The sequence below is a fragment of the Camelina sativa genome, chromosome 15, assembly GCF_000633955.1.
Source record: "Camelina sativa cultivar DH55 chromosome 15, Cs, whole genome shotgun sequence".
NCBI lineage: Eukaryota > Viridiplantae > Streptophyta > Magnoliopsida > Brassicales > Brassicaceae > Camelina > Camelina sativa.
The window spans coordinates 27,622,004-27,643,380 of NC_025699.1; the positions used below are offsets into that span (position 1 = coordinate 27,622,004).

Sequence of the window (21,377 nt, forward strand, 5' to 3'; positions counted from 1 at the left end):
TTCTCAAGAACAAAAAGTTGATGTTCTCAGTTTTGGTATTACCCCTCTTACTCAATTGTTTAGCATTCTTGTTTAACGTCTTTGTCATCGAACCAGAGGTCATGAACGTGGTCGCCGAATCCAGTTTGTTGCCAACGTTAGATCCAAGCACCCCGGAATATGCAGCCTGTCTTATGAAAATCTTTGCAGACGTTCGCCAATATGTGGGTTCTTCATACATCCTCATGGCCGTCTCCTCCATCATCAACATCTTTTCTGTTATAGTCATGGTCCACGCATCGGCTCTTACTCTTAAAGATGAAAACATCAAGATCAAAGATTTTACTGTTCTGAGCCTTAAATCTTGGAAGGGACCTCTTGTTACGTATTTCTACATCGCTCTCTTCAGTCTTGGCTATTGGTTACTCTTTTTTCTAGTCCTTTGTCCTATCCTTTTATCCTCCTCTATGAGAATCTCTAATATCGGTTCCTTGGCAGTCAAGACTGGTGTTTTATTGATTATATTTGCTCTCTTTCAGTCCTACTTAGCTATCGTTTGGAACTTATCTATGGTCATATCGGTACTAGAGGAAAGTTATGGGATCCAAGCTTTGGGGAAAGCTGCAAAGATTGTGAAAGGGATGAAGACAAAACTGTTTTTCGTGAATATCTTCTTTGGTTTATTGGCATTAGGATTAGCTCAAATCTTGAGCCTGATTATCAATTTGAGAAGATCGGTCTCGCTTACCATAACCACCGGTTTTGTCCTTATGTGTTTGGTCTTTGTGTGTTTGGTCATTGCGGTGAGGATGTTTATGCTTGTGACTTACACCGTTGCCTATTTCCAATGTAAGAGCTTCCAAGGCAAAGACGTTGAATCGCTGACGGATGTGGAATATACGAATTTATCCTCCACTGCTCTCAAGAGAAGGGCATCCATGATATATAAATATACGTGAATTGTTTGTTTGTCTTAAGAATGTTGTAAAGTTCAATATGGTTTGGTAAATTGTTTTGAATAATGAAAGGTTCGTTTATATATATAAGGTTTGTTATATATATTTAGACAATATATAGAGTTCTCTTTGTATCCATTTCGATCAAAATGAGAAAGATAGCGTAGAACTATTGTTTTTACTGTTTGGAATGCAATATAATAAACAGTCCTTTCATAAAGATTTCTCTGCTGAATAAAATGATCAAACCAAAATAATAATTTTAAAAAAAAAAAAAAACAAGGGCAAAGTCTAGGGATGTACATAATTACGGTCCTAATCTCTTTTTCAAGAAAAACAAACAATCACGAAAACTGTTTTCTTATTAAAAAAGGTAAACTTATAGATTAAGTGATGTTTTGATAAGACTTTGCCCTGTGGTATTTTTTTACTAATCTCCAAGACCTCCTACAAAAGTAGTTTCAAAGTAGATGAGTCTGATATTTTTGTTTTTGTTTTTTCTTTCAAAATTCAAACTTAATTCTACTTATTGTACATATATAAACCTCTCTTTTTTGGTGATTAATTAATTTAACATTTTATTATAAAGAAAATGTTAATCTATATAGAATTTTTATGGTACAAGAAGAGGTTGAATGAAAGGAAGAGTTTAAGGACATAATATCTTCCACGAGTTTTCTTCTCATTCGAGTTCTTTTATTCTTTGCTATATGTGGGATTGGTAGCAGATAAGGTGAACCAAAGAACTTATATGTAATATGCTACTATATACGTCTAAATATTCAGTTTACTCAGCGGACATAAGTTATAAATGCGTAAACCAGACATCTCCCCACCTATATGGAAGATGTATTCAATATAACAAGAAAACAAAAAAAAATGTCACTACAACTTCAGTAACCAGATTATATGAACCCATGTCGACTCATGACTCATCGTGTTGCAAACAACTTACAACTATCACGTGACTTCGCAATAGCCAAAGATATTTAGGAAATTTAAATTTTTAAAAATGTTTTTATTTGTCAGTGGTTTTGTACGCGAATTAAACTGAATTTGCTTATGTTTGATTCAAAGCTGTGTGTAACTAGACATTGGTTGGCGACAATTAAAAGGTTGTCTCAGTGTCGAATTGCTGTAAATCAATCTCAAAAGTCATGTTATAAGATTGTCTAAATAAATCTACTTAATGATATGAGAGAGTAAACGCGTTGTCGACTATATATTTTTGTGTACATCATCTATATATATATATATATATACTTTTCCAAAGTTACTTAGAAAATTATCAAACCGTTAGTTACTTAGAAAAATATCAAACCGTGAGTCCTTTTCTTTTTGGCAACAAACCGTGAGTCTCTTAAGAAAAATATGATTACTCAATCGCAAAAGCTTGAAGGTTGATAAAACTTTTGAATAAAATTTTCTAAACAAACAATGTAAAAAACATTTCACATGGGATTGTCTAGAGATAATACGGCAAATTTAAGATGCCACTTTGAATTTCAGCCGACATGGAATGATGCAACAATAGTCACACATTGAATTTAGTATATTAATCATAATTTAGTAGGAGAAAACCCTAGAAAACCGACATCTTTGGTCAAGCCAACCCAAACAAAAAAAACACACAGAAAAAGCTAATTTGTAGTTGTTTTTATTTTGGTATTCGAAAAATAACGTGTATGAACCCAATTAAATCCGGCCCACTAAATATATAAATATCAGCTATAGTTGTTTTCACATTGATTTTTTCCTAAGAGATATTGTAGGACCATCATACAAAAGTTATTGATGCAAACTGCTGCTAACCCCTATAACAATGAAAAATAGACAAAATACTAGTAAATTCACATTATCCGTAGTTGAATTATATATGGTATTATAGATGGTGACAAATGTTTTCTTTTGGGAATTTTTATTGTTGGGAAAAAACATTATGAGTGCTATAATTTTTGAGAGGATGACGCTAAATGTTTGAAATGATTATCAAAAGAACATGAGAAATTTATAATCAAAGGATAAGATATAAAATGTTCTTTTTGTCAACAGCTATAAAGGTTTTGGTTCAATGAATATAATAAATGTTTTGAATCACGTGAAAATTTCTCTTCATCAGAATGTTCTTCACAAAATCAAATACAGTAACGTTTTTTTATATCGAGTAAAAAAATAAAAATAAATTACTAGAATGATACATTTTATCTTATTCTTAAGGCAAAACTTTTGGAGTAACATACAAGAATGAATGAGTCATGCTTCCTATTTTGTGGTTGAGAATGAGTCATTCCTTCGTTCATTGGTTTTCTTTTTATTCCTTTTTTTTTTGGGTGCTTATATTTCGTGACAATATATCTCTATGATCGTTTATTTCTCGTTAAAAGATAATTTGAAAAAAAAATCTGAATAAGGTTTTATTTTCGTGGAACGATGCTGCTTTTATGTCCATATGTAGCTGGCACTTTGTGAACATTTTCTATTTTTCTTTATCATTTTTGTCCCTTCCCTATAAAGCTCGAATTATCTTGTTTTTATTTTATTTTTATAAATGAATAATATTTTATTTTATTTTTCTTGATCATTTTCGCCGAGTTATAAAAATATTCTCGATCACATAATTAAGCATTAATCAAAATAGAGAATGAAGAAGAAATTAAAAACAAAAAGGTGATGATGATAAAAGCATTATAGTATTTCAGACGCAAATCCATTTCTAGATATTCTTCTTTTTTTCCCCCTCATTCTAGATATTCTTCTAGAAACACATATACGTCTCGTTTTATATATAATATGGTTTATCAACAATCTTATCCTCTATATCTAATTGCATGCCTTGGAACAAAAGTTTACTTGACATACCTAATGTAAATGAAACTGTATATTTCATATGAACAAAATATTTTTATCTACGATTTAATGCTAGTTCACCTATCTGTTCAGATCACGTGAACGTGTATTCGTAGTCTTAATTGGACATACTTATCCACTTATTTGTATTATATAGTTTGATGTTTGAATTCCAGGTTTTATACTCTAAATAAATTGTGTATTGACTATATATTTTTGAAAAGTGTAAGGCTTTGTCTCTACTTAAGGTTTGGGTTACCAGTCGTATTTAGTTGTAAAAGAGTCATAATTCGTCTTTTGATTTAATTTGGTGATCTTTCAAATTTTGAAAATCTATTTTGAGTTGGTGGATCATTCTTTCGATTTATTACTATTAGATAATGCCATAATGGTAGTAACCAAATAAAATCTTTGTCAATATATTATTCAAAACTATTTTAATGAAACATTGACCACTTCCTTTTATAATGAAAAGATCCAAACAGTTTCATACTTCAGTTTTATATTATTTTCTTTGGTTTAGATAGTAGATACCAACCGTTGGTAATAGACACAAAAGCATTTTAAAGAACAATCTATCTCAATCCAACATATGCAGTTCTAACGGTGAACTGATGAGCCTTCTAAACGGACTAGTAGTACTACTGCGCTTTCAAGATTACGAATTCGAGTTTTGATGTTAATTAGACAGAATTAATCGTTTATTATAAGCATGCCGGTCCAAAAAAAGACTATGGACCAAAAACTTATTACATTTTGTTATCCGGAAAGAAAAAACAAACAAACAATGCTTCTTCGACGGATAACTTAATAAAGAAAGACTCAGTGCTGTTACGAAATGAGCTAAAACAGTTGATTAATGTATAAACATTGTCAAACTTGGACTTGATAAAAATATCGTCAAATTTACGTACGTTCGGGTTTCATTGACTATAGTTGTTGGGGTTATCTTGACTACACATAATACATGCACGTAAATTTTGTTTCGATTCTCATACAATAGTATTATCTAAAATGGAACGTACGTACAAACTACAATCCCATTATTTATACAAAAGTTAAATCGTATAAACAAGGGGATAAAGTAGAAAATTAAAATCTCCATAAGTCAACAAGAAAATCTCTTTAAGAGTTTTATAAAATTTTAAAATAGTAATTCGTAAATGGGGTTTGCCAAAGTATATATATTATCATTGATTGGCTGACCAAAACCGATGGACTCACCTATTAGTGTAGGGCTGGGCAAAATAACCGATAACCAAATAACCGACCGAAACCGAACCGAAAAAAACCAAACCGAACCGAACCGAAATTCTTCAAATACCCGAATGGTTAGTAAAAATCTATATCCAAACTAACTGAAACCGAACCGAACCGAACCGACAATTAAATGGTTAACCGAAATATCCGAAAACCTAGAAGATATCAAATATTATATACTTAATATTATGCAAAACTATAAAATAAACTTAAAATATAAATTATTTCTAGATTTAAAACAATTAAATATTTTAAATAATCAATATATGTAAATGTTATTATTTTGAATTTACAAAGTTAAATACTATTTTGTAAAATTGAATCCATATTTTTCCCTTTTTTGTATTTTTGTTATTGTATATTTGGTTAATTTTGGTTATATTCGGTTAGTTTTGGTTATATTTGGTTTATTTGGTTAATGTTAATATAATTTATGTTAGTTATGGTTATTTATTTAAATAACCAAACCGAAACCGAACCGAAAGAAACCGAACCGAACCGAACCGAAATTTCAGAAATATCCAAATGGTTACTATATTACTATATCCAAAATAACCGAAACCGAATACAACGAACCGAAACCGAATGGTTAACCGAATGCCCAGGCCTATGTTAGTGGATAAATGAAACTTAATAAATGAAATCTATAACTTTCGACCCTATCCATTGGTGGTATTATCACTTGCCACGTTTGGAATCCAATTTTTTCATTTAAAATCCTCTTTTTATTTACGTGTTTGATCTTCTTCCTCGCATTGATACCTTTGCTGCAGAAAATAAAGATTTTGTTTGGTTACTACCATAATTAATTCCCATTACTTAAACCCCTCTTAAATGAAAATTCGAAATAAGGATCTAAGCTTTGATAACGTACCAGTATTATATACTATTACTTACATAATTCATCGAATTGATTGTTACACTATCATATTATTTTCAGTGTAATACAAGTAAGAAATATTAGCAAAAGATATTTGTAAAGTTTTTATCTTGAATTAGCTGAGAAGGTAAAAAAGAAAACCTAAATTTTTTTTTGTTCATACATCGATATAAAAATTTACAAATTTATCCATACCATGGATCAAAAGTATGAACGTATGATAATTGTAGTTTCTTCTCAATACCGTTGTTTAATAAGTGTTGTACGCCTATATAATAGTATATAGTATCATATATGTAGCTCGTTTTAATATTTTTAATGAATACAAAAACTAAGGAAATAATATTTTGATGTATAACGATAACATTTGCTGTTTTTGGTTTTAGAATTTTAATTTGTTGATAGTATAAATTACTATAATTTTACCATTAGACATTAGTGTATTTTGTAAATGAGAGTGTCACGTAAGCAATTTAACGGGACCCATAGTTTCTTTGAGTAGTATATATCTACCCAACTTCGCATGCAAAAAAACTCCGGCGGCTACGATCAAATTGCTTACTTATATGTGTTTCTACGAATTTAACAAAAAGATAAAATTAAAAAATAGACATATTTAAATGAAAAAAGAAGAGTCAAAAAAGGGATATTCAAAATAAAAACAAACAAAAAAGTAAAAAGGAGAATAATATAAAATTAAAAAACTATCTCAAGAGCTATAGATAAAGTGGGACCCAATGAAATCTTTTCGACAACGTGGCTGATCAGATCAGGTCCCACAAAGACAATATGTGTTTTTCTGGAATTTGGATAACTCTCTCTCTCTCTTTTTTTCTTTCTCCCACAAACACGCTCTTATCTTCTTGTCCTAAGCATTTGAAACAATAATCTTTTTTTTTTTCTTTCTAAAAGTTGAAAGAAATATGTAAAAAAAAAAAAACGAAATAATAAGAGAAACAAAGCTATTAACTACACAATTTCATCATCAGATTTACTAGATTGTATTGTGTTTAAAAAACGTTTTCCATATTGTCGATGAAGCTGCCATTTATTTGAAAAATACTGATTGCTATTTTGTTGTTTAAATTTAGGGCAATTGTCATAAATACCATTAAAATAGGTTTTTATTCCAAAAATACCACAATTTAGTTTTTTTTCTAAATTACCACTAAAATATATTTTTTTCCAAAAATACCACATAATTGAACTAAAATTCTAATACTAAAAACTAATTTCTAAATTATAAATACTAAACCCTACCCCTAAAAACTAAACCCTAAAACTAAATTTGTTAACCCAAACATAAAAAAAAAATTCTACATTCTTAAAATTCAATTTTTTGTGTTAGTGGTAATTTTGGAAAAAAAACTTTTGTGGTATTTTTGGAAAAAACTAAAATATGGTATTTTTGGAAAAAAAAAAATTTTTAGTGGTATTTAAAGGAATTTCTCTTAAATTTATCCAAAATTATTTGGGTTTTTTTTTTTTTTTTTCTGTTGTTGTCTACGTTTATTTCGTTTTTTTATTGCTTGTTGCTATTTTTCTATATTCTGTCGGCTCTTGTTAACACCTTTTTGTTTTTATTTTTTTAAGTTCTATATATATCATATATATAATAAAGTTGGAGAGAACAAAATTCTATAAGTTCTTACTACATTATTTTTCTTTTTATTTTTGTGTGTTTAAACTTTAAAGATAACTAAAAATGATAGCTCCAAAAAAAAAATTATCACTTTAATTATTTTAAAAATAATAGGTAATGCCCGTAATGGCATCTTAAGTAGTTTGGAGCTGTCATTTTATTAAAATTTAAAATAACTAAAAAAGAGTTCAAACTTAATTTTAAAAAAAATCTTTTGACTATTTTTTTGTATTTTAATAAATATATGTAACTGAAACCAATAAAATCATAGCACATAACTAACGCATATATTATTCAATTTAAACTTAAATTATAACATGATTTCTAGACATAATAATCACCGCTAAATTTGGATTTTTTGTCTTTTATAACTCTTTATCAAATTAGAATTTGAATTATAGCATGATTTTGGCATTAGTTACATAGTAATCACCGCTAAATTTGGACTGTTCTATCATTTATAACTCACACATATATTATCCAACTTATGACATTATTTATATAGTATTCTTTTTTTTTTGGGTTTATATCTACATAGTATTCACTGTCAAATTTGTATTGTTTGATCATTTAAACTCACACTCACATGCATATTATCCAATTTAAACATGAGTTAATTACTAACATGATTTTGACATTAGTTAAATAGTAATTACTAATTACCATCAAATTTGGACCGCTTTTATCATTTATGATATTATCCAATTTAAACATGCATGAATTATAACTTGATTTTAGTATTATTTACATAGTATTCACTGTCAAATTTATACTGTTTTATCATTTACAACTCACACACATATTATTAGATTGATAGTTTTTTTTGTGAAATAGAAGGCCTATAATTGTTTCTTAACACATTCAAAACCAAAAAAAATTTCAAAACCTATGTGTGAAATATCTAGCTGATAATTTTCTCCAATCAAATTTTTTTTTTCAAATTTGAAAAATTAGTAAATTCTGACATATATATACGTATATCTTATTATATAATTACGAGTTTAGTTTAGAGGTTAGTTAAAAAGTTAGGAGAGATTATTTGAATTTTAGATGAAACACACTGTACCATTAGAAGAAAATAGGGAAAAAGGTATAATAAGATGTAAAGCACTAAAATTGGTTCCTTTGAGATGACGCCACGTGTCACAATTTGAAATCCGCCGTCCATGTTTATACAGTTTGAAACGAAGAAGATGAAAACGGAAAAAAAGTTTGAAACGTTTCTGGGGGAAGGGAACGGATGACGTGTCATAATTTGAATGGGTGACATAGCTGCCGTTGATGGCGAAAGTGAAAAAATTGCCAAGTCAGCAAAAAAGTCGCACATGCGCCTCCGTGACTTTTCTTTTCTCTTCCCACCCTAACACGCCACGTTTCTTCTACATGTTTGCCACGTGGCTTTTCACTATCCACCTNTTTTTTTTTTTTTTTTTTTTAAATTTCTGTGGATAGATATGATGAAATTATGTGAAAGTTATACAATATGGTTGGGGTGATGAGCATAATTTGTTACTCTTAATAGCAGTACTTACCAAAAACAAGATTTGGTGTACCACAATTTTTTTTTTTTTTGGTATCTTCCTTTCTAGTTTCTACAATAAAATGGTGGTTAATCTTTGAGTAACCATTGGGATAATATTTAGAATATGCTAAAAGAATACTTTTGGTAACACAATTTTAAAATGATAAGACAGCTTGTAAAAGAAAATCAATTTTTCTAGATTCACTTAATCCTCTTCCTTTTTTTTTAATAAATACTTACTACTTACAATTAGCAATTAATATTAAAATATAGAAATATCACTTTCTTTTTTTTTTCCAAATTCCTCAAAAATACATATTTTTTTCCCTTAAGTTTTAAGGTTTTTTGATGGACTGAGCCAGCTTTTCTCCAATCTTCTCCACGTCAGCAATAAGATTTTTGGAGATAACATATAGTATATGGAAATATAATAGCTGTAAAATATTTATTTCCCATTTAGGTTAAGAAAAAAAAAAAGAGAAGTAACAGCTAAGAGCAAACTAATCACAGTAATTAGGGTTAATTATCTTTTAAAGATTTATTTCCTTTTTTAAAAAAGACAAGTCGGTTCGAGTAAACCACACGCGCTCATCTAACGGTTCACATTAACCAATCATATCCATCTCGAGAAAATCTTGACCGTCCAAATAGTTTTGATTTAATTTAATTTTCCTCTTTGGTTTCGTTCTTATCCTCACCGAAAAAAATTTCCGTTTTTTCTTCCTTCTTAAATTCCACAATATGGTGGACGCTCTCTTCTTCTTCTTCGTTCTTCTTGTTCGTAACTACGCGTTTTCTTATGAAATCTGAAAAACCAAACTCTTGAAAACTTGATTTCTTGATTTACCCACTTTTAAAGTTTTGATTTTTTTTGTCTCGTGATGTCGCCGGAATCTTGGAAAGACCAGCTTAGTCTGGTTTCATCTGATGACTATCGGATCATGGGTCGGCATCGGATCCCTAATGCCGTAACGAAGCTTTCCGGTCTCGAAACCGACGACGGAGACGGAAACAACGATTCTAGCGGCGGCGCGTGGGTTACAAAGCCGAAACGGATCGTGGTTTCGAATCAGCTCCCGATTCGTGCTCACAGAGACATTTCGTCGAACAGGTGGTGTTTCGAATTCGACAATGACAGTCTCTACTTACAGCTCAAAGACGGGTTTCCCCCGGAGACGGAGGTCGTCTACGTCGGATCTTTAAACGCCGACGTTTTGCCATCCGAGCAAGAAGACGTCTCTCAGTTGTTGCTTGACAAGTTTCAGTGCGTTCCTACTTTCTTGCCTAGTGACTTGCTCAGCAAGTATTATCATGGTTTCTGTAAACACTACCTCTGGCCTATCTTTCACTATCTCCTCCCTATGACGCAAGCTCAAGGCTCTCTCTTTGATCGATCTAATTGGAGAGCGTACACCACCGTTAACAAGATCTTTGCTGATAAGATCTTCGAGGTGCTTAACCCTGATGATGATTACGTCTGGATTCATGATTACCATCTCATGATCTTGCCCACTTTTTTGAGGAACAGGTTTCACAGGATCAAGCTTGGTATTTTCCTTCACAGCCCCTTTCCTTCCTCTGAGATTTACCGTACTCTTCCTGTGAGAGATGAGATTCTCAAAGGGTTTCTCAATTGTGACTTGGTTGGATTCCACACATTCGATTACGCTAGGCATTTCTTGTCTTGTTGTAGTAGGATGCTTGGTCTTGATTACGAATCTAAAAGAGGCTACATTGGTCTTGAGTATTTTGGAAGAACGGTGAGTATCAAGATTTTGCCGGTTGGGATCCATATGGGGCAGATTGAATCTATAAAGGCTTCAGAAGAAACTGCAGAGAAAGTGAAGGGGTTGAGAGAAAGGTTCAAGGGGAACACTGTGATGTTGGGTGTGGATGATTTGGATATGTTCAAAGGTATTAGCTTGAAGTTCTGGGCGATGGGTCAGCTTCTTGAACAGAACGCAGAGCTTCGTGGGAAGGTGGTTCTTGTGCAGATTACTAATCCTGCTCGGAGTTCAGGTAAAGATGTTCAAGATGTTGAGAAACAGATCAATCTGATTGCTGATGAGATCAATGCTAAGTTTGGGAGACCTGGTGGTTATAAGCCTATTGTGTTTGTCAATGGACCTGTTAGTACTTTGGATAAAGTCGCTTACTATGCTATCTCAGAGTGTGTTGTGGTGAATGCTGTGAGAGATGGGATGAATTTGGTGCCTTACAAGTACACAGTGACTAGGCAAGGGAGCCCTGTTTTGGATGCTGCTTTAGGTTTTGGGGAGGATGATGTTAGGAAGAGTGTTATTATTGTTTCTGAGTTCATTGGATGTTCTCCATCTTTGAGTGGCGCCATCCGTGTGAATCCGTGGAACATCGATGCAGTCACTGACGCTATGAGCTCTGCCATGACGATGTCGGACAAAGAGAAAAATCTGCGCCACCAGAAGCATCACAAGTACATAAGCTCTCACAATGTGGCCTATTGGGCGAGGAGTTATGACCAAGATCTTCAAAGGGCGTGCAAGGATCATTTCAACAAGAGATTCTGGGGAGTTGGATTCGGTCTTTTTTTCAAAGTTGTTGCGTTAGATCCAAACTTCAGAAAACTCTGTGTTGAAACCATAGTCCCTGCATATAAGAAAACAAGCAGTAGGTTGATCCTATTGGACTATGATGGGACAATGATGGATCAGGATACTCTGGATAAAAAGCCTAGTGATGGTCTCATCTCGCTTCTCAATCGCTTATGTGACGACCCCAACAATCTAGTTTTTATCGTTAGTGGTCGAGGTAAGGACCCTCTCAGCAAATGGTTCGATTCCTGCCCGAATCTCGGTATCTCAGCTGAACATGGTTATTTCACTAGGTACTGCTAAAACCCTTCCCTTTTGTATCATCTCTCTCATTTGTGTAAAGCTAATACTGTTGTCCTTTTGATTCTGTAATCACAGATGGAACTCTGATTCCCCATGGGAGACAAGTGAACTGCCTGCGGATTTAAGCTGGAAGAAGATTGCTAAACCAGTGATGAACCACTATATGGAAGCGACTGATGGATCATTCATAGAAGAGAAAGAGAGTGCTATGGTGTGGCATCACCAAGAAGCTGACCATTCATTTGGTTCCTGGCAAGCTAAAGAGCTTCTTGATCATCTAGAGAGCGTGCTCACCAATGAGCCTGTTGTTGTCAAGAGAGGCCAGCATATCGTAGAAGTTAAACCTCAGGTATATACAAACTACTATGAAATTTACTTGGTTGAAATTGCCATTACGGTCATCATTGTAACGTGAATTTGGTTTTCAGGGAGTAAGCAAAGGAAAGGTGGTGGAGCATTTGATAGCAACGATTAGGAACAGCAAAGGGAAGAGACCAGACTTTTTGTTGTGCATTGGCGATGACCGGTCTGATGAAGACATGTTCGATAGCATAGTAAAGCACCAAGATGTTTCCTCTATTGGTCTCGCAGAGGTCTTTGCGTGCACAGTTGGTCAGAAACCGAGCAAGGCCAAGTACTATCTCGATGATACCCCAAGTGTTATTACAATGCTTGAATGGTTGGCCGCAGCTTCAGATGGGTCAAAGCATGAGCAACAGCAAAAACAGAAGAAGTTCACTTTTCAACAGCCTATGGGACAATGTCGAAATGAAAGCATAGATCTTTGAAAGGGTTTGGTTTAGATTTTATGTTGTTGTGATATTAAAAGATTGTAGGATTTGAAGGTTCAGGTCACATGAAAGGGTTCTAGGGTTTGTTATATGCCTTTTTGTACAGAGTATCTTGAACTGGTCATTTCGGTTACTTTGTCCCCATGTGAGATGCTTATACATAGAAAAAGAAATAGATATAATATGAATTCATTTCAATTTGTTTCTTGTTTCAGATTGAGATTTGGGAAAGACAGTTTCGTGTTTCTTCTCATTGAAGTCCTAACATTTGTCAGTTTCCAAGAAAAATGATGACTTAGGTTTAGGTTTTCACTTTTCTTTGTTGTCAAAGAGAGGCCAGCAAAAGTGCATTATATATACTAATCAAAACATTTGTTACAAAGTTTTCAATCCATGACAAGAGAACACAGTAACTTAATTCGATGGTATCAGATATAAAACAGAACGTACCAGTTCATGGATCATACTTGTCAAGCTCGTAAAACTCAATGTTCTTGTATTTTTGGGAGATAATCTCTGCTTGAACTTTTCTTGCAGTATCTGTCGCACACCCGACAAGGATCAGAACAGAAGTGCCTGCAAATCCTCTGAATGCTGTCAAGTGAGTGATCTGTTCGACTACAGCGGGACCGGCAGCTAGAACAGCCAGAAAAGCAGAACCAAGAACCGATATCCGACCAAGGACCTGATATTGCAATCAGAGCAAGGGAAATTCAGACAATAGATTAATAATAATACACCTACGTATGAGTAGTTTGAAGAAGTTGAGGAAGGAAAGAGGAGGATCTTACAGTTTTGATGAAGAGAGCAGTGCTTTTACCAGGTCGGACTAGAGGGATTGATGCACCTTGGCGTTTTAATTGTTCACTCACATCGTCCGGGTCAAGTTGCAAGAAAGTATAGTAGTAGTTGAAGAAAGCTATGAGAAGTATATTGGTTGAAAGATAGAAAGAACCTGCAATAGTTTATGAATGTGTCTTTAGATCTCTCTATATAAAAAGTTTCATAGGACTAAGTCATCTTCGTCGGTGTGTATTAGGCAAAACTTACCTCCAGGGGTTAAAGTAAAAGCAACATTCTTCAGAGCAGATATCCCGGTGAATCGTGCTAGAGTAGCCGGAAGAGCAAGAGATGATGTGGAGAATATGATAGGCATCACTCCAGCACTATTGACCTTGAATGGAAGATAAGCAGATTTCTGAAGCCCCCCGGCTTTGCTGGTGTATCTCGAGGCATAATTGAGCGGAATCTTCCTCTCTGCTTCCTGAAAAAACTTTGCTTGTTAGACTATCTAACCATACAAAACTTCTTAGATCCACTAAAAGGAACAAAATTTTGGTATAGTACCTGAACATATACAATCCCAAGTACCAAGAGGAGAAATGAAACAACGATGGTGCCAAGACCAGTATAGTTTCCTTCCTGTAAGGCCTCTGCTGCTGTTCTACCAAACGATGCAGGCAAGTAAGAGATAATACTTGTGAAAATCAAAAGGGAAGTGCCGTTTCCAAGTTTCAGATCAGAGATTCTCTCTCCAATATATGTAGTGAGAACAGAGCCAAGCGTCAATAACGTGACAGAAGAAACAACCCATTCCGTGCTGAAGTCATTAACGTAAGGACGAAGATAAAACACTTGTCCTATNTCCCAAGTACCAAGAGGAGAAATGAAACAACGATGGTGCCAAGACCAGTATAGTTCCCTTCCTGTAAGGCCTCTGCTGCTGTTCTACCAAATGATGCAGGCAAGTAAGAGATGATACTTGTGAAAATCAAAAGGGAAGTGCCGTTTCCAAGTTTCAGATCAGAGATTCTCTCTCCAATATATGTAGTGAGAACAGAGCCAAGCGTCAATAACGTGACAGAAGAAACAACCCATTCCGTGCTGAAGTCATTAACGTAAGGACGAAGATAAAACACTTGTCCTATTGCTTGTACTATTGCAAAACCGACTGAAGCATATCTAGTGTACTGAAGAATCTTTTTTCTACCAGCTTCACCTTCTTTTTTCTGAAGATCTTGCAACTTTGGATAGACTTGAGCAAGAAGCTGAAACACAATCTGCGCGTTGATGAAAGGGACAATCCCAAGAGAACATATACCAAGTCTACCAATGCCTCCTCCAGAAAATGTATCCAAAGTGCTCAAAATGCTATTCTGATCCAAGTTTCCAACAAAAGCTTCTCTATTAACCCCACCGAGTGGTATGTATATGCCAAGCCGAGAGAGAGCTAAGAACCCAAGAAGCTTCAAAAACTTCCCTGGTAATGGACCCTTGAAGAAATCTCCAAAATCAATGGAACTGTCCTCAATAGCAGCTGATGATTCAAAGAGTGTAAACACCTGATCATCAATAACATGCTAAACCACACAATAAGCAAATGCATATAAGGTAAAACAGACCTGCCACACCCCGGCCTGAAGACGGCTTATCTCGTTTGCTACCGGATGAGCTCTCAAATGATGGAGACAAAAGACTCGAAAAGCTTTCCCAAATGCTACTCAAACCAGATTTCTCATCTGGATTGATGCCCAAAGGATCAAAAACAGAAGCCTCAGAGCTGAAAACATCAACTCCAATCATCAAACAATGCAACAGTAAAAAATGACAAAACATCAGCACTTCAACTTCTTATCCATTCATCAGTACAATTCTAGAGAAATTCACATGAAAAGTTTCGAACTTTTAGTCGCATTATCGATTTATAATAGAACCCATCTGATGTAAAGATTGAAATCTGAAATAAGAAGTACCTTCTAGAGTTGATAACAAGACCAAGATTCCATGATTTGGCTTTACAAGTGTGTCTGGTCTTTGGCGAAACAGAGAAGCTAGGTCTGTAAAGAGAAGAGCTTCGGAGGAGTCTCGAAGATGACTTGTAGTTGAGACGACGAGAAAGAGAAGCCAAGTTTGAAGAAGAAGAAGAAGAGTAAGAGGATACTTCGCTTACCGTTATCATCCTTATCCTTCTTCTTCTCCTTCTCCACAAGAACGATTTCTTCTTTTTCTTTTCTATTCCATTATTCTTTTTCTTTCTTTCGGAGTTTTATGTTTTTTTTCTATCTTCCTTATGAGCAAGGTCCAGGCCTTTTAGGCCCAATACATTTTTGCAAAATCAATCTTTCATGTCTTGAGGTTTTTTTGAACTAACGTATCCACAATGAACCATAATAATCCTTGCAAGAATTGTTCAGTTAACCTTGGGGGTGTATCCAACTTGACATTTTAAGTGATTTGTGTGAAATTTACAAATTCTATGTTATTCAATCATGGATTTTAAAAAATCTATTAAAATCCACTGTTATTGAACTGATGATTTAAAAATCTATTTTAAAATCCAATAAAAGCATTTGTTATTGAACTGATGATTTAAAATCTACTGTTATTCAAAACAGTTTTGTGGATTAGGATTTTAATAATTTTTAGGATTCTGGAAGATTTGTTTAGTTAAAAATACAGAAATCCAAATCTTATGGTTTTAGTTGGGATTTGAAAGAATTTTACAGAAAATCATATAAACTTTTCTAAAATCAATCAAAATTCTAAATTTCCTAAATCCCATCATATTCTTCAAAATCATGGTTTGAATACACCCCCTAGATGAGGTTTTTTTGAACTAATGTATCCACAATGAACCATAATAATCCTTGCAAGAATTGTTCAGTTAACCTTAGTTTCTACAGTTTTTTTAGAGTCATTAGCAATGGAAACGGAAACAGAAATGCATCCAAAGACTTATCCCCAAAATCCAAAGACTATTAAAATTGTATATATAACAGAAAATATCTAACAACATGAGATGAAGCAATTGATCAGTCTAAAGATAGTTCAGAAGATAATGAGACAACAAAGTACAAGCAAGTTTGGTTTGTGAATTTGCAATTATAATCACGGAAAAGACGGAGTAGGAGGGATGATGGGAATGGTGGTTCCAGCCTCAATCTGACCACGACCGATCAAACGCCAATGCCTATCAACACGACGGCTTATAGCCACTTTCTCTCCCACGTTGGTGCATACAGGTACCGTCAGTTTCACTTTCATGATTTTCATCATATCTTTCTTTACTCTTCTGATTACCTTAGCTCCAGTAGACAACGACCCAATATTCAACATCAGTACCTCTCCCTTGGTTAGCTTTGACACTATCATTTGATTCTCTGTTTCCTTAGTCTTCACTCCAATGAGACGAGGCAGAAGCTCGAAACTCACCTCAAGCTCACCATAGACATCAGGGAGAGTGCCTATCTCACCAAGGACTTGACCAACCAACCTATCACCACACGTAAGCATAGGGTCCATGCTCGTTCCAATTCCAATTAGACCTCCAGGGACAGCAAACTGAAGCTCGTTCTGTTCCGCGTACAATGAAGTTATACGAGTGTAAATGGGACTGCAGCATCTAGGGTTTCTATCCTCATCTTTGCCAATGATTCCAGGTCTAATCTCTATTACATGCCCCACTTTCAAAACACCCTGCAAACAAAAGCAATGAGACATAAATATAACAACATTGTCTCAACCAAAACAACCTTGAGTCATTTATCAAAGTGCATACCTGGAGGATACTTCCACCAGCGACTCCACCTTTCATATCATCATAGTCAGAGCCAGGTTTGTTGACATCAAAAGAACGAACCACAATCATTCTTGGTGGTGACACAAAATCCCTCTTAGGAATTGGAATCTTCTTGATAATGTACTCGCACAAAACATCGATGTTATATTTCATTTGTGCTGAGACTGGAACTACAGGGGCACCTTCCGCATTTGTGTTCTGTAACAAGGTTTTAAAGTACTTAACAAACTGATGAAGTGAAAATGCAACAACAAGATATTCTTATTAGGAAATGGGGGAAAAAATCAATCAAACCGTTATAAATCTCTGAATGTCATCGTTCTGTTTCCCAGCCTCGATTTCTTGGATGAGATCAATCTTGTTCTGAATGATTATGATATCTTTAAGGTTCATCATATCAACAGAAGCGAGATGCTCAGCAGTTTGAGGTTGCGGACAGGTCTCGTTAGCAGCAATGATGAGTAGAGCACCATCCATGATCGCTGCTCCATTCAACATTGTTGCCATCAGAACATCGTGTCCCTAATCAAAACACATGATAGCTCATTGACATAGGGGATATGGTTATATATAAGGTTTGAAATCAGAGAATTGTTAAAACTCATTATTACCGGGCAGTCAACAAATGAGACATGTCTCAGTAGTTTCATCTCGCACTTCTCATGATCAGGGACATCACAAGTTGGGGTGTCTTCTTTGCCACTTCCAAAGGACCTATAGTTAACATCATAACATGTTACCAAGTTGCTACATAACTCAGAAGAAGATTGAAACAGGAAGAGCAAGAACTCACCTGTAGCACACTGGTCTAGGGCACTTGTCACATTTGTAAATCTTGGCATTTGCATAACCAAGTTTAATGGTAATGTTACGCTCCAGTTCACTCTTAAATTTGACAGTGTGCACACCGGAGATAGCTTTCACAATTGTCGACTTCCCGTGAGCGACATGGCCAATGGTTCCTGAGAGATAGCACAATTATATCTTTAGCTTTCAATGCACATCTCAGTTTCTTTAACATCAAAACTCAATAAAACTTAAAACAAAACACAAAAGCTTTTGTGTCTTACCAATATTAATGGTGGCTTGACGAGAGATGACCTCAGGAGAGAGAGGATGTAGCTGAGCTACATCAAGTTTACCTAGATCTTGTTCAGCTAAGCCCTTGTTCTTCGACATCGCGACAGATTTTATCCAACTAAACACTGCCGGAATCAAAAGCAAAATTCACAAGCTTAGCACTAGTTGATGATTAGATCCAATAAAATAACACAAGACCACGTTTCTAAGGGGTGTTGAAATTAGGGTTTCTACACAACTATGGGTTCCGTTTACGTACGATATAGTTTCGATTGTCAATCATCAAGAAACGAATTAAAAAGTATCAATCTCTTTCACTTGAGTTATCTTGAAACGATTAACACAAACCTGAAGGTGGTAAAGGTAGATTGAACAAGTTTTCTTGGAGAGCCTTCAGAGGAGGAAGCTTGCCGTTGAAGTTTTTTTTTTTTTTTTGGTTTGATAAGGTGGCAAGAGTCAAGAGGTAGGGTTTTAATTCGTAACGCTTATCTTTTTTTCTTTCTTGTCTTTTTTGCTGACCCTTTTTTTCAATATATGTCAACAAAAAAGGAATTTATGATTAGATTTCTAGGAAGATATATTTCCGAAATTTGTCTTTTTTTTTTCCTACTTTGATTGTTTTATTTACCTTTTTTAATACGAAAAATTGTGTAAGAACCTTTGCAAATATAATTCACAAAATAGCACAATTTTTTTAAGAGAGACAGAGAGAGATGGGGAGAGCAAACAGACCTGAAGGTATCGTTTCTTTATTTTCTAGCACAATTTGAGTAATGGAACGACTTGCCTGAGTAAAGCAAAAAAAATCCAAATGAGAGTTAGAACACGAACACGCACACACCTGTTAAACCCAAAACAAACAAACAAACCCATTAAAAAAAAGCAATTAAAATGTAAAAAAACAAAAAAGCAATTAAAATGTAAAAAAAAAAAGCAAAAATATGGCAGCCAAATTTAGCCGCTTCAGTAACAGAACAAACTAATAAAAAGAAAAAAAGAACTTATACTACGTCAAAAGAAAGTTGTGAGTAAGGATAATTAAAATGTAAAGAACTAAAGAGTTATTGTTGTTTTACCTCGATGAAGATTGTCTCAGGCTGCAAAATGGATGCACAAAATTAAAAAAATGTGTTAAAAAAAAATTGGGTTGAATGATATTCAACTCATTCATCTCCAAAATAGTGGTTGAACAAGTTGAAGATTTTTGTTGTAGTATTATGCTGCATTTGGTTGCTTAAAATTGAAAAATGAGTTGAACAAAATTGAGTTGGAAAATATTCAACTCATTCATCTCCAAAATAGTGGTTGAACAAGTTGAATATTTTTGCTGTAGAATTAGTTTATTTTTTCAACTTTTTAGGTTGAATGGGTTGAATAGATTTTTCCAACTTCTTCAACCTCTTCCAATCAAATGGTGAAACTTGGTTGAATAATTTTTTTCAACTCCTTCAACCTTTTCAATTGTGCAACCATTTGCACCCTTAGTTTATTTTTTTCCAACTTTTTGAGTTGAACGGGCTGAATAGTTTTTTTCCAACCTCTTCAACATTTACAATGCAAATGGTGAAAATTGGTTGAATAATTTTTTTAACATGTTCAATCTCTTCAACCGTTCTCAAAATTAAGTCTAACAGAGAAAAAGACTTTACGATGTATATAATAGACCTGAAATATGTTGGTTTATATAGATAGTGAGGGAGTTAGAAGAAAGATCATGGAAAGAAGTTTTTTCATCACCGGGTGAGACTTAAATTTAAAAAATTTAATTACAAAAATTAGTAACTTGTTTATTATTTTCAGATAGCTTAACGTGTGTTGTTAATTTCTCGTTAAATATTATATAGTATACTTGTATAAACTAACCATTTTTGATTATATTAGTATTAACTGTACATCCAACCATTTTTTAGCATGTCGATGCTTCTTAGAGATTCTTAAACCCCTTAGTTTTTTTTTTGGACAACCTTAAACCCCTTAGTTAAGAAGTTATTCTTAGTAATATTGTCATTTCTGATTAATTTTTAATCCGATTAAACCTAAGAATAAAAGCTAAGAAGTCCCGACAAAGTTGGTCTAATAGGGGTTTTGGTACTTCTTGATTGAATAACAGGGGATTGTGAGTGATTTTGAATAATTTTTAACTAATGTCATATTGAATAACATTAGATTTGAGAAGTGATTTAAAAATCCTAAGTTGAATAACAGATGATTTTTTAAAAAATCACAAATCCTCCAAAATCCTAGTTTGAATACACCCCCCCCCCTAAGAGTTTCACCCCCGTTTAGTTCTGTAATAAACAAAAATAGTTTAATAGGGGTTTTGGTATATATTGATCCTTGAAAAAAAAGTAGTATATCTATAATTTTATAGGAGTGTAATTGTGTAAATAAATTAGCTGTGGTAAATTTAGGTTTACTTTCTTAACGTCTATATTGGGGCTGACGAGTCTATATTGTTGTTAGATGAAATTTTCTAGTTATATATCGTTGGAGTACATTGATATGTTTCCAGGTTCACTTGTTTGTTACTTCGTTTTATGTTGCATAATAATTTTTTTCTCTAGTGTCGACCCCATGACGAAATATTCAAAAGATTGTATTATATTATTATTAGTGCCACAACTTTATTGTTGATGTCCGGATCGGTCACAATTAGACTAATTGTTTAGTTCGGTCAAAGGAGGGTCGAAGTTCTCTTTTATTATATTGATGCCGAGACACAAAAGGATGGATTACAACTCGACTTAAACGAGTTACAAGTATAAACGAGAATAATCGACGAGTTGCTATCTCGTCGATCCTCCGAGCTATTGAGTCTAAACTGTAGATTTCCACTTGGACGAGCTGAGGCTTTCGTACTTGCTATCCCGATTCTTTTCCTTTTTCTCGATCCCCTTTTTTTGCGGACCGTACGTCTCCCTTTATAGGGAATCGTGTCGGTTCGTCTATACGAAAAGACCATAATACC

General features: G+C 34.0%; 4 protein-coding genes across 5 annotated transcripts; 2 read left to right on the forward strand and 2 right to left on the reverse strand.

Annotated features, from left to right (window-relative positions):
- Positions 7–1,020, forward strand: LOC104747716. The gene has a single exon (XM_019236923.1). It carries the CDS (start codon positions 21–23, stop codon positions 936–938), a length of 918 nt encoding a protein of 305 aa, XP_019092468.1. The 5' UTR covers positions 7–20; the 3' UTR covers positions 939–1,020.
- Positions 9,968–12,952, forward strand: LOC104747718 (probable alpha,alpha-trehalose-phosphate synthase [UDP-forming] 11). The gene is made up of 3 exons (XM_010469399.2): positions 9,968–11,949; positions 12,035–12,308; positions 12,388–12,952. The coding sequence occupies exons 1-3, from the start codon at positions 9,968–9,970 to the stop codon at positions 12,745–12,747; spliced, it is 2,616 nt and encodes an 871-aa protein (XP_010467701.1). The 3' UTR covers positions 12,748–12,952.
- LOC104747719 (preprotein translocase subunit SCY1, chloroplastic) lies at positions 13,081–15,774 on the reverse strand. Of its 2 annotated transcripts, none has more exons than XM_010469400.2 (7): positions 15,504–15,774; positions 15,153–15,310; positions 14,625–15,067; positions 14,098–14,340; positions 13,801–14,014; positions 13,542–13,705; positions 13,081–13,435 (listed from the first exon to the last, which is right to left on the reverse strand). In XM_010469400.2, exons 1-7 carry the CDS (start codon positions 15,707–15,709, stop codon positions 13,205–13,207), a joined length of 1,659 nt encoding a protein of 552 aa, XP_010467702.1. In that variant the 5' UTR covers positions 15,710–15,774; the 3' UTR covers positions 13,081–13,204. The 2 variants fall into 2 exon arrangements, with proteins under 2 accessions (XP_010467702.1, XP_010467703.1); XM_010469401.2 differs by having other exon boundaries at positions 14,098–14,181; positions 14,466–15,067.
- LOC104747720 (eukaryotic translation initiation factor 2 subunit gamma-like) lies at positions 16,567–18,827 on the reverse strand. The gene is made up of 7 exons (XM_010469403.2): positions 18,758–18,827; positions 18,400–18,534; positions 18,123–18,291; positions 17,941–18,043; positions 17,624–17,851; positions 17,309–17,527; positions 16,567–17,226 (listed from the first exon to the last, which is right to left on the reverse strand). The coding sequence occupies exons 2-7, from the start codon at positions 18,506–18,508 to the stop codon at positions 16,639–16,641; spliced, it is 1,416 nt and encodes a 471-aa protein (XP_010467705.1). The 5' UTR covers positions 18,509–18,534; positions 18,758–18,827; the 3' UTR covers positions 16,567–16,638.